Source organism: Sinocyclocheilus rhinocerous, unplaced genomic scaffold, assembly GCF_001515625.1.
Source record: "Sinocyclocheilus rhinocerous isolate Xijiao unplaced genomic scaffold, SAMN03320098_v1.1 scaffold222, whole genome shotgun sequence".
Classification (NCBI taxonomy): domain Eukaryota; kingdom Metazoa; phylum Chordata; class Actinopteri; order Cypriniformes; family Cyprinidae; genus Sinocyclocheilus; species Sinocyclocheilus rhinocerous.
In genome coordinates this window covers 129,430-141,662 of record NW_015625652.1, presented here as the reverse complement: position 1 = coordinate 141,662, position 12,233 = coordinate 129,430, and the positions used below count along the sequence as shown (strand labels likewise).

The following is a 12,233-nucleotide window of genomic DNA, read 5'->3' as shown; positions in this document are numbered from 1 at the left end:
TTTAACCCAAAAGTTGGGTTAGTCCATATTTGACCCAAAGTTGGGTTGAAACAACCCAGCATTTTTTTAGAGTGTATTTTTTAGAAAACCTTGGGTAAAATTATGATGAAAATAAGATGAATATTGCATGCAACACATCATCCCAAAATAAAATGCTCTCAGTTTTACATATTCTTCCAGTATGATGAATAAACCTGAACTAATATCACCTCTCTTTCTTGAATCCTTATTTGATTGGAATATTGAGAGTCAAGACATTTTTACATACACCTGGATTAAAAATCCTAAAAAAACTGTTATCTGTTAAATAACAGTTACAATACCATGTTAGCACATTACTGTTTGAAATTCATACCGTTATATAAAACATTATACTCTACAATCTTTTTAAGTGGGCAGTATGCAGTGTATACTGCACTGAATGGACTAAGCAGTATGCTAGTATTGTATTATGAGCATAAGCATAGTGACATGACTGTTCACTGTGAACACCACTATATAAACTGATTTAAAATAAACATTTGGATGAAGTTCTTTGTTTTATGGAATGGGTCAGTTCTTTTCCTCTTCTGTTTTGTAATATTCACACACTCTGAAGTCTCGGTTATCTCTTGTTTTTAGGGCATAGAGCAGTTGAAAAAGGAAGAGAGAAGATGGGCTAAAAAAACAAAATGGATGAACATGAAGGCAGTATTCGGACACCCCTTCTCGATAGCATGGTTAAGCCCGTTTTCCACACCTGACCACGGGAAGGCTGACCCCTACCAGTATGTGGTCTGAGCTCAGGAAGCTTTAAGCTAGAGACTTGAGTGCACTTGGACTGCCTTTATAAACAGCATCTTTTAATTTGTTTGTAATCCCGACTCAAACGGAGCATTTACCAGTGAGACTAAATCACCTTCATCTTCTTTTTTTTCAGGGAACAAATCATTGCATATCCAATTATCCTTGCCTCTATTTATTTTAATTCAGAACAGAAAGTGGATGCTTTATTATGTCATAATCTCAAGCATCTCTGCCTAGCTACATGGAAATGAAGATGAATGTTGCGCAGACAATAGAAGCCAATTTATGCTAATATAACCACTATTGTAATCTTGCCAGACTGTCCACAATGATAACCTACTTTCTGAAGGTACTTTTAAACAATCTGTTGTTATTTATTTTTTTATACCTAGCTACAGTATAAGAGCACTGACAACCATTCAATAAAATGGTTTATTATGCTGACAAAAAAACGTTTAAGGGCAGTTTTTACCAAGGATGATAACTGTAATGATAACTAAAAATCATTATGGGAGAATAGTGAAGTCCACACTACATCTACTTTCTAACAATAACGACACTGAGGAACAATGTCATTGAAATCAATCTCAGAACAATTTTTTTCCAGCTCATGAATTATTAAAAACAGTGGCAGCCAATCAGAATGCTCGAGCATTTATAAGCACTGCTGTTAAGGACATATAGTTATAGTTATCCTTATATTTATCATTCTTGGTGTAAACAGGCTTTAACATTTTTGACACTGGCAGTATACAAAATATAAAAAGTATATAAACAATATAGGAAGTTTAACAGGGGTGTAAATATGTTCTGACAAAGCTTGGATTCAAGTGATTCTATACTAAATGATGCAGTCGTGACATTTGATCATAAATTGCTTTGATTATTTTTAAAAATGGTAATAAACAGAAATGTAATTAAAGAGACAGTAATGGCAAATACTGATAAAGCGATACACTATTTTTTACATTCACAAGTATTATAGAACAGAATTTATTTATTATTAACTTCCATAATCAGTGCATTGTCAGCTCATTTCTACACCCCTGATTCTTAACATTGAAAATAAATCCATTTAAATGATAATTACTTTATAAATGTAAAGAATGTGTTTTGAGATATTATGAGTACATTTGCTGTTACACATAAGATTTTGAGTGATAACAGTACTGATGTTACTCAGCTGCCCTATCAGATTTACTTCCTATACTCAATATACACTCTGTACTTTTTTTTAGAGCTGATTTACTTGGTATGTTTCCATAAACTTGGTTTGCAGAAATGTTTAAGAAAGGAACAGGCTTAAAAAAAACTGTATGTTTTTGAAAACTTTATTGATTTACCATTGTTGCCATTGTTTTGGTTAATTGCATTTTACATTTTATTAATATACATTTTTGTTATGATGAACGGATGATATGTGCTTGAACTTTTAGGTGTGTATGAAACAGACAATCGTTCTGTTCTTCTTTGACAAATGATAAATAATTAAAAACCTGAACACTGTCATTAGTGCTTTATGTGACAATGTGTCAAAGTGTCTGACAGTACATCTCCTAAATGCACAAACATATGTGAATCCAGTCTAATGACATGAAAATCAGCAGCTAAAATGCCATTCACATTGCAAAATCACTGTGTTGCAATCTCTTAAGAGGTCCAAATGTTTCCAAATTTGCTTGGTTCTTTGTCTTCCTGTCCACTTCCTGTCTGTCTTTGACACTAACCTAGTTTTCTCCTTTTTTATTCTTTTGTGTTGTTTAATGAGTAGTTTCCTTGCTCAGTTTTTTGGGAATTAAAATGAAAAAGCAACTAATTATGTATATTTAGTATTAAATTAGGCTGATGTCCCTGTTTCATTGGTGTGAGATTGAGGTAAGCTTTGATTGCTACCGGTATAAAGACACATTTGTTCATTCGGCACAATGCATGCTATTTAAGATGGTCTGTTTTTCTTTTCCTTTAGATACCTCATTTGGAATGTGAAGGCATGCTGCATGCTCTGTGTTTTTAATTTGTGCCATAAAGTGAAAGTCGAACCATTTCTTCCAGTCGGGTTATTTCATATTAAAGATTAAACACCAGAAGCACACAGGTGCATGAGTAAAATGAATCGCCCCCCATGCTTTTTTTTTTTTTAGAATGGTAACCTTTTGTTTTCCTTTTCAGTTCAATCAGTGGAATTTAAAGCTGCAGTCCGTAACTTTTTTTGGTTAAAAATGATCCAAAATCAATATTTGAGCAAGTACATAACCAGCCAGTGTTCAAAACTATCGCCTTACTTTATCCCGATTCACAACGGTTAGCTTATAATAATGTTTTCTAATCTGAGTGGTACGGGTAGGTTTTCGCGGGAAATTCGAGCATGCTGCTGCGTCATTACGTCACGTCTGTAAACATAAAGAAGTTGTCCCGGCTACTAGGCTATCGCATGTGAGGATCCTGCAGGTGGCGGATCGTTTAAAGCCTTTTCTCACAGCACCTAGAATAATTAAATGCCAAAAAATCATTTTGATGGCGGATTGTAATCCAGAAAGGATTATATGAAACACATGTGAATGAAATAAATTATATTCCAGTTTTAAATGTGCCTCTGATTACAGATAGCCTGGGATTACACAAGATTTGTATTTTAAAGACAACCAGTTCGAAGGGAGCATAGTTTGCTTTTTGGGTTAAAAGAGTTTCTTAATATGAAATTCGAATGGTATAACAATTAGAGATTAGACTGTACAGAAATTGAAATCTACACACACACTATAGTCATAGTCACGCAATGCTGATGTTGTTAACATTCATAATCTGAAAATAAAGTATAACAATAATAATAATTTTCACGGTTTGATGTGATATGAGCTAATCAGTCGTTAGATTAAATCACCATTGGTAGCAGGATTTATTGTAATGCTTTTTTCCTCAGTTGGTCAGAACAAACGTGGCAGACTTGTTACTTGTGAAAATTCTTATTTGGGTCATATATTCCAAGACGTAGGCTAGAATCTGTAATTACTAAGTATAGGATTCACACCGGTGCGGTGACTTGACTGCCATGCACACTCCTCAAAACATTAGATTCATCCGAGCTGGAGCTGTGCCAGAGTACAACCCATGCAAGGAAGATAATTCCACAAGTAACTGCAATTCCAGGTTTTCAAACAGAGATGGCGACAAAGAGGCTAAACTTACGGACTGCAGCTTTAAGTTCTTTTTTTGCCAATATGGATGTTGTTTTCCATCTATTTATGGAGTCTATTATTTCATATCTCTCAAGAATCACAGCGGTGTTGTTTTTCTTTTTTTCAGGGCATTGAAAAGTTGAAGCGTGAAGACCATACGTGGGAGAAGACTCCATCCTGGGAAGCTATCAAGTCAGCGTTCGGAGGTGCTCTTTCCATTGCCTGGTTGAGCCCTTTCACAGATCTCTCATGCCAGAAAGATACTTTGGATCCTGTTACCATGTTCCCACAGGGTGAAATCATTGAGGAGGATGTGATTAAGATTCCTTTGGAGCATCATTAGATCAAAAACCCTGAGACTCAAATGGCACATTTCCTGCCTTGGACTTGCAAAGAGACTACTGTGGACATTTGAATATGGACTGTTTTTTTTTTGTTTTTTTTACCTATGCAAAAAACATTTACGTACTACTGTACCAAAGTGCCTTAAAGCAGTATTTAAAACCAAAAATACAGCTAGCTCTTCTAAAGAGAAACTTATACTGTGCATAGAGAGATTGAGCTCCTGACAGTTTCACATAACATGTACTTCATAATGCCAGCTGTTCCTGCAGCAGTGATGTCTTTTAGTTTTGTGTATCTATATGTTTTATAAGACCTAGGATATTAATAATACTGTATTAAGTAGCTGTAAGTGAATTATTTCCTATAGGACACTATAAAGATGCATCATTGCAGTTAAATAGTTGTGTACTGTATATGGTTGAAATGCCTATGTCACAAGATTTTTTTTTTTAAATCACCTGCCATTGAAACACTATGAAATGGATGCAAACCAATGAATATACAAATTCAGGTGCAGAATCTGACAATATAAAACCATGGTGCTCATTTATAGACCCTTCGTGCCTTTTCCATAATTAGCAAAAATGCATGTAAGACTTACTGTATCATCCCAGGATTTTACTGATATTTTACAATTTTGTTGTTCTATGGCATTGTTCTTTCTTTTTATTGTATTTATGGCCTTACTAACTGTACATCTTTCCATTACTGGCTACATTATTGTTATTTGTTATGTTCTGGATTTTTTCCATTATCTGATGTTTCCAATGGCTGCACACTTTCGATTTAAGCTTCTTCAAATAAATGTGCTGGTTTTACAAGTCCATTGTTGTTTGAATAAAAGTGTATGGTTGCAGGTGGGCTATTATACACCCACGTAGTGCCAGGTCAACTTTCAGATGTGATTTCTGAGTAGAATGCATGATAATGTCCTGCTGTGCTCAATAGATGCTGCTTTTGTGGTTTCCCTTTAAAATAGAGTCCAGGTCAGTGGTTTGACACACAATAGTCCTTTAATAACCAAAAACATTTAAACACTATCAGTGTGTGCATCCTTTTGACTACATTGTTCTGTCTGGAGTGCTAGTTCAAGTTTTACTTTGGAAGACTTGGAATTGAAAAAGGATGTTTCAGAGAAAGTTGAGAGGTGAAACAAAATTTCATTTCAGATCCACAGCTGCATTTGGTCAAATATCATAAACATAAACATATTTCAGGTCAAAGTAATAAACAAGAGTGTAAACTGATTTATTAAAAACTTGTAAGTAACCCACATGATTGAGGCAAGGTATAGAGCAAGTCCATTGCATAACTATAGGCTCAAAGTCATACACATTTCAAGGCTTTGCATCGTGTCATTTTTCACATTATTAACAAAAGCAATCCTACGACAGAAAAAATATATACATTTAGCATAGATAATTCTATCATACAACTGCATAATTCTTATTAGCTCTTTCACAGCCTTTCACTTGACTGATTTTACTTCAAGCATTGGATAAGGAATTGTTGCTCCCTGTATTCTTCTGTCAATCATATTTCTTATCCACATTTTCCTGTGGAGCCTGAGGAGTTGATCCATGCAAGACGTAAAGCCCTGTCAGGGTCAAAATGATACCAACCCACCACAGCGTGGCATGAGTTTCACCAAAGATCACATGTCCAAGAAAAGCCTGGAAAAAAGACAATATTTAATCATTAAATAACTGCTTTCTGAAATGAATTTGAGGGTTTGGGGTGGGGGGGGGACTCACAGAGGAGATAAAATTTGAGGCAGTGGTGGTCACAGTGGCCCGGGCAGAGGAAGACGAGTGCCTGAGTGCTTTGGCGAAGAAGGTCCACATCACAGCATTGCAGGTGAACAGAAGACCACCACAAAGCAGCCGCAGGGGTATATGTAACTGTAATCAATGACATCGTGTTCATTACAATGACATTATGTTAATTTAAAGGGGGGGGTACTCACAGAGGAGATAAAATTTGAGGCAGTGGTGGTCACAGTGGCCCGGGCAGAGGAAGACGAGTGCCTGAGTGCTTTGGCGAAGAAGGTCCACATCACAGCATTGCAGGTGAACAGAAGACCACCACAAAGCAGCCGCAGGGGTATATGTAACTGTAATCAATGACATCGTGTTCATTACAATGACATTATGTTAATTTAAACATAGATGCATATATAGAAAACTTCTTACCCAGTCACAAGCTGTGGTATCAACTCCATCAGTGTTCTCCTGTCCATCTGTCCAGATCTTCAGCCCTGTTTCACACACATCTTTCAGATAAACAGCACCCAGGGACAATTTAGCAGAAGATGATGCTAAAGCTGCTAGAAACCCCGCCATTAAGGCATAAAACACGCCAGGCAACATAATTCCAGCTCGGTCCGACTGAGTCACTTAGACTCGACTGTGATAACAGTATTATTTTACAGCCATATTTTGCATTTTAATACATAAAATGATAATGAAACTTCCTATACTGTGCATCACAGAAATAAATCACACAGGTAAAGAGAGACAGCCAGCATTAAAAACACGGTAGTCATTAAATGGGCGGGACTTGTGCTTGCATTGTTGCTAGCTCTAAACAAGAATGTCGTATTTTAAATATGTATATCATGCATTTTCAGTTTAATTGCTTTTTAATGTTGAAGAGAAATTATTTGGGCGGAAATTATTTTCACTGCTGAAAAATTTGTAGGCTTTATGTGAGCAGTGTTACTTTTCTCAACGCTTTTCATAATGAACGAATCACAGCCGTTTGTGATAATGGCTTAAGATTTATTTAAAAATCATTTTGTCAAAAACTTTTTTTTATTTTTATTTAGCTTGTAAAACTTATAACAACCATTAAAAAAACTATACATTTAAAATCCATCGTTCCACGTAATAGTGTACCAATGTCTCCAATAAGGTAAAAAAAAAAAACACTTTGTGATATGAGCGTAGCTCAGTGGAGATTTCGGCTTTCTGAGCCACCAAGCGCCTCTTGAGGAAAGAAATTGTTAGCAAGTAACATTTAGATCCCAATGTAGGAAACAGAGAAAGCGCTGATTGGTCGTTTACAGACGCGTATTGATGAGGTTGCATGTACGCAAACTTTACGCGCCTGGTTCTTGAGTGTTTCGTGTTTGTAAGCGCATTTACAATTAATCAGACTGATTTGAACTGAAACACAATGAGTAAAAAGGGTAATGTATCATGGGTGAAGCCTGCCGAACCATCTTTTCTGAAGAAATTCAAAAATGATGTTGGTTTTAAAGAAGGGCCGACAGTGGAGACTAAAGTAAGTGTTTAATCGTGCCTCAGCGTAAAACAGTGCTGCCTGAACGCATGTATATACAATGTTGTCTGTAGGCAGCTCACTAGGTTTTCATACGAAACATTTATTGCATTCATTTTTGTTGTAGGAAATGGAATACCAAATAAATGTTGTTGTTGCAGAAGCAGCAGATGCCGCAGTTGGATGAAGACAGTGGTGACAGTGATCGGGAGGACGAGCTGCCGCAGGTCGTGGTCTTGAAAAAGGGAGATCTGAGTGCTGAAGAGGTTATGAAAATCACAAAAGATACAAAGGATTCAAACAAAGGTAATGCACAGAGACCCCAAAATAGCGATCAAACCACATCTTTCATGCAGTTCTGAGCTTCTCATCGACCCATATATGATGGTGGACCAAAATACTCAAAATGCAATAATTATCTCAATGAAATTACATAAAAGAATAATTAAAGGTACACATTTAACATTCCATGAATAAAAATGCAATATTTATTATTTAAACATTTCATAACTTATTACTAGTTCTTTCATAAATCGAATAAAATAAATATTGGTACAGTATTCATATAAAAGATGTTACAAATAATATTAATAAAAAGCTTAATTTTAATGAAACTAAAATATTTTGGTATTTAATCTTAATATGTATTTAGTTAATCAAATATTTTGGTCCTGCACATTTGGTGACTGTTGCTCTGAATGTGGTTGGTGAGGGACTTGGTAATACTTGCGTAGCAATGAAAAGATGATAATTATGCAATCTTTCTGGTCTTGCTGTGAAATTGCACTCATTTTCAATATTTAAACTGCTTAGTGGCTGTTCTCAAAAGTTATGAAATAAAAGTCTGTTTCCATTGGTAGACTAACTGTAGTACAGACTACATTGATAGATTGAAGTGTTTTGTATCCCTATTTAATATTATAAATATATAATATGTAACTTCTGATTATATCTGCCTTTTTAAATGTAATACTATTTCTAAATCTGTTGGTGACAGATTTAGTTTTGACACATATAAATGTTTCTTGTAGCAAAGGATGGCAGGTAGATTTTTTTAGTAGTCTTGAGTTATGACAGAAAAAGTAAAAAATCACTCCAGTCTTCCCTAATGTTCTGGTGTTCAGCAAGTATAAAGTCATTCATTAAAGTAAATGCTTTAATTTTCTCCAGATGAACAGCCTCCACCGGATGGGAAGATCGTCTTTAAGAAGCCTGTCAAACGCTCCTCTGATAAATTCGAAGGCATTACTGCTAGCTCTAGCAAGAAGAAGAAAAGTGAGGATGGTGAGAAGAAAGAGTCAAAAGCTGGTGTGAAGGTGAAGAACAACAGCCTGCTGTCTTTTGGTGATGATGATGATGATGAGGAAGACTAGCTTGACAGGGATACAAGCATCTATTTGAGTCAGATTGTCTTGGACTGCTTCTTGCAAAGACCAATCTGCTCTTTTTTAAAAATATATATTTGTTTGTGTGTGTGTGTAAAATAGATGTTTGTGAGATTGGTCAAATCCATGCAGCTTATTTGTTATGATATAATTTTATAAAACATGAGTCATTATGATAACAGTGTAGGTAGGAAGTAACAATATATGATTTATTTTACATTATCATAATTGTCATTAATGACACTTTTGAAAGACTATGGTGATGATGGATCGAAAGAGAAACAAAAACATCTGGGTCAATTAGAAATGCAAATATGATTTCAAAGATGCTCTTAAGTGTTTCATAGAAATCACTCATGAAATCCAACAGGATGTACAGATATGGCTTCTATAAAGGAGCTGTTCAGCTTCCTTTTATTGTTTTAGGTTTTTGTTTTGCAAACTGTTGACACTCAAAATCCCTGATTCTGGGACATTTGGGGTTGTATTTTATTATTAAATACATTTCGAGGAAAGAAAAATCATGCATTCTGGAATAAAATGTTTTTACCACCATTTATCTTGTGCTGCAACTGAAATTTTGAAAAAGTGTTTTGAATATAAATCATGTGTCTGTTCAGGAAGGAATGTCTTTAAAAATGTAAATAGGGTACTTTATCACTCTTATCAGGTTGAGTAAAATGACACTTTAGGAAAGGAGGACTAAATACAACCAACAGTAGTTGGCACATAAGAGATACACTGATATTAATATACGAATAACTTCCTTTGTATGTTGTGGTTCTCAACGTTTTTTTTACTCAAAAGCCGCCCCAATGTCTAAAACAATAGTCAAAAGACCCCTATACAATATTAACAACTTTATATAATATATATTACATTTTGCTTCATGTTAATTAAATATATATGTGTATATATATATATATATATATTAGGAACCAGTAGTGCTATAGGTACATAAATTAACCACAATTCATTATGTGATTCCAGAAGTTTCATAAACCACCATTTTAATGGAGTTTTCAGTTCCTTATCTTCATTACTTGTGGGCTACAGCCTAACATGGGACTATTTTATGCTACTTTAAGATCTTAAAATGTTGCAGTTACAATGTTGCTTCACATTTAAACCAATATAAATACTTCATCGAACAAATATTTAGCACAGAGATTACTTTATTGGTTACTTTCAAAAGCAGCATTTGTTTCAACGTTCAGCCTTGTTGACATTTGTTAGAACACACAACTCGCAAAAATAGTCTAATTCTCAGAAGAAGAAAAAAAACAGGGCGGGTTCATATATCAACATGAATACATATATAATTAATCCACTGGAGTGTTAGACTCAGTACACTGCAAATATTTCCACAGCTGAATACTTGTAGTATGAATTAAACTCTGAAAAGAATAAAAACAACACCGGAATAATATGACACACTGTAACAGATACATGCTAAGAGCTAGTCTTGAGTTAGGTATGACCTAACAGATCTATCAGCACAGTATAGTGCTAAAAAAGAAGGCCATTTATGGATCCAAACACTAGCTGCTCCCGTAATACACTCCCTCATTTGAAAACCCCAGATCTTACTAAATCATTCCTTCATTTTTTTCATAGTACAACTAAAGATTTCATTAGTATTTTAATGCTAATCTTCATAGAAATGTGAGTTATTTAGATATGGTAGTTGATCAGCTTTTCTGGATGCTAAAACGGTTACTATTTAGGGCTTCAATGATTGGGGCTTCCAATGCATTCTTGAAGCTTAGATATGCAACACTGTATTATTTTTACTGTAACATGATAAAAAGACAACTATGTCATTCTATAACACGTTTTTATGTTCCCACTGTCTTGAAAGCACTTAGTCTTAAAAGGGGGTTGCTGGGAAATAGAGGTGACTGATTTGAGCCCCTTTTATAGAATATATTGTCCTTTAAAACAAAACAAAAAATTCCATTCAAGTATTCGTTGACCTGTGACAACTGTTCCTGACCAGTGAGGAGTTAAAAGGCATCTTCACAGAAATCTAGTTTTACTTCATCTACCATGACCCAAAATGTTCAGTGTAAATGGCAGTTTCAACATTTATCAGTATGAAACTAAGCAATTAGAGCTGAAATAACGAAAGTTTTAAACCTAGCTTTTCGTCAATGTATAAAAGTATCAAACACTGGTATTATGCTGGTTCTACAGGATCTTAAAGATTGTAACGGAGGTGTTCTAGTCGTGTCGTGTTGCTCTCAATTTGGACGTGTAGTGAGCCTCTATGATGCGATCTCTATTGTAATTTAAAAAGAGGCATTTCATCTCGTCTGTCAGTGAGGTGATATTGTGGGCCATCCACAAGAGGGCAGTCAGACAGAGAGAAAATAGTTAAAAATGCCATAAAGGCTCAAACAGAATAGATAACAACACATGGCTTTTCTGAAAAATCTCTTTGAGTACACTGTCATGTATGATAACAACAAACCCCTGAGTTCAAGCCTAACCAGTAGTGTAAAACTGGACCTGGGACAAAAAGAGAACTTTAAAATATAACATTGTATGAGTATATTAAGTAAAAAAAAAAAAGGAAGAAAATGAGAAATGATGGAGGTAGGTCCACCTAACAGAACACAGGGGATGGTGGTGGAGAAGGGGGACACCGTGGTACTCTCACAGGTGCTCTGGATGGCTCTGCAGGCAGGTGATCATGTCCTGAACTGGTTTGCCCTCGAAACAGATCTGATAAACAGCCGTGAACAGGGGGAACCTGGAGAATAATGTAGATTTGAGATGTCACCAATTTTGCAAATGCATCTAGACAGAGAACACAGCAAGTCATTTAGCCCCCAGGTTGCTCCAGGTGGACTGACACTGCAGTAGAAAAGTCACTCTGAATAAGACACTGTCTACTACAGTACATTAGGAATGGTGCAATGTATCCAGCACTTTCCATAAATAGGATACAAATTAGTGTCCTATTGATTTTTCAAGCAAGATCCTGTGATGGCAAATCTGAATTTTCAGCAGCCATTACTCCAGTCTTCAGTGTCACATGACACTTCAGAAATAATTTTAATATGTGACCCTGGACCACAAAACCAGTCATAAGGGTCAATTTTTCGAAATAGAGATTTATGCATCATATGAAAGCTGAATAGATAAGCTTTCCATTGATTTATGGTTTGTTAGGATAGGACAATATTTGCCCGAGATACAACTATTTGAAAATCTGGAATCTGAGGGTGCAAAAAAATCTAAATATTGAGAAAAT

General features: G+C 35.3%; 4 protein-coding genes across 4 annotated transcripts in view; 2 read left to right on the top strand and 2 right to left on the bottom strand.

Moving 5' to 3' along the window:
- LOC107705764 (palmitoyltransferase ZDHHC3-like) overlaps nt 1-662 on the top strand; it is an 11,729-nt gene extending 11,067 nt beyond the window's left edge. Inside the window, exon 7 of the mRNA XM_016509220.1 lies at nt 622-662. Coding sequence (XP_016364706.1) covers nt 622-662 — 41 coding nt within the window. The remainder of the gene's footprint in view (nt 1-621) is intronic.
- A 4,827-nt stretch (nt 663-5,489) lies between these two features.
- On the bottom strand, nt 5,490-6,928 carry tmem42a (transmembrane protein 42a). The gene is made up of 3 exons (XM_016509279.1): nt 6,500-6,928; nt 6,274-6,420; nt 5,490-5,980 (listed from the first exon to the last, which is right to left on the bottom strand). The coding sequence occupies exons 1-3, from the start codon at nt 6,674-6,676 to the stop codon at nt 5,837-5,839; spliced, it is 468 nt and encodes a 155-aa protein (XP_016364765.1). The 5' UTR covers nt 6,677-6,928; the 3' UTR covers nt 5,490-5,836.
- Nucleotides 6,929-7,342: 414 nt separating this feature from the next.
- Nucleotides 7,343-9,037, top strand: kiaa1143 (KIAA1143 ortholog). The gene is made up of 3 exons (XM_016509264.1): nt 7,343-7,592; nt 7,751-7,895; nt 8,760-9,037. Exons 1-3 carry the CDS (start codon nt 7,485-7,487, stop codon nt 8,960-8,962), a joined length of 456 nt encoding a protein of 151 aa, XP_016364750.1. The 5' UTR covers nt 7,343-7,484; the 3' UTR covers nt 8,963-9,037.
- A 1,105-nt stretch (nt 9,038-10,142) lies between these two features.
- The window catches only part of LOC107705153 (glycerol-3-phosphate dehydrogenase 1-like protein), a 12,604-nt gene continuing 10,513 nt past the window's right edge, over nt 10,143-12,233 (bottom strand). The window contains exon 8 of the mRNA XM_016508308.1: nt 10,143-11,729. Within this exon, the coding sequence (XP_016363794.1) occupies nt 11,633-11,729 (97 nt within the window). The 3' untranslated portion in view covers nt 10,143-11,632. The remainder of the gene's footprint in view (nt 11,730-12,233) is intronic.

Bases quoted from the DNA above. Each gene is read 5' to 3' on its own strand.
- tmem42a (XM_016509279.1), bottom strand. From the start codon at position 6,676: ATGTTGCCTGGCGTGTTTTATGCCTTAATGGCGGGGTTTCTAGCAGCT. The intron at 6,421-6,499 runs GTAAGAAGTTTT...CATTGATTACAG, and splicing joins ATACCACAGCTTGTGACTGG to TTACATATACCCCTGCGGCT. The intron at 5,981-6,273 runs GTGAGTACCCCC...TCTTTTTTCCAG, and splicing joins CCTCAAATTTTATCTCCTCT to GCTTTTCTTGGACATGTGAT.
- kiaa1143 (XM_016509264.1), top strand. From the start codon at position 7,485: ATGAGTAAAAAGGGTAATGTATCATGGGTGAAGCCTGCCGAACCATCT. The intron at 7,593-7,750 runs GTAAGTGTTTAA...TTGTTGTTGCAG, and splicing joins GGCCGACAGTGGAGACTAAA to AAGCAGCAGATGCCGCAGTT. The intron at 7,896-8,759 runs GTAATGCACAGA...AATTTTCTCCAG, and splicing joins TACAAAGGATTCAAACAAAG to ATGAACAGCCTCCACCGGAT.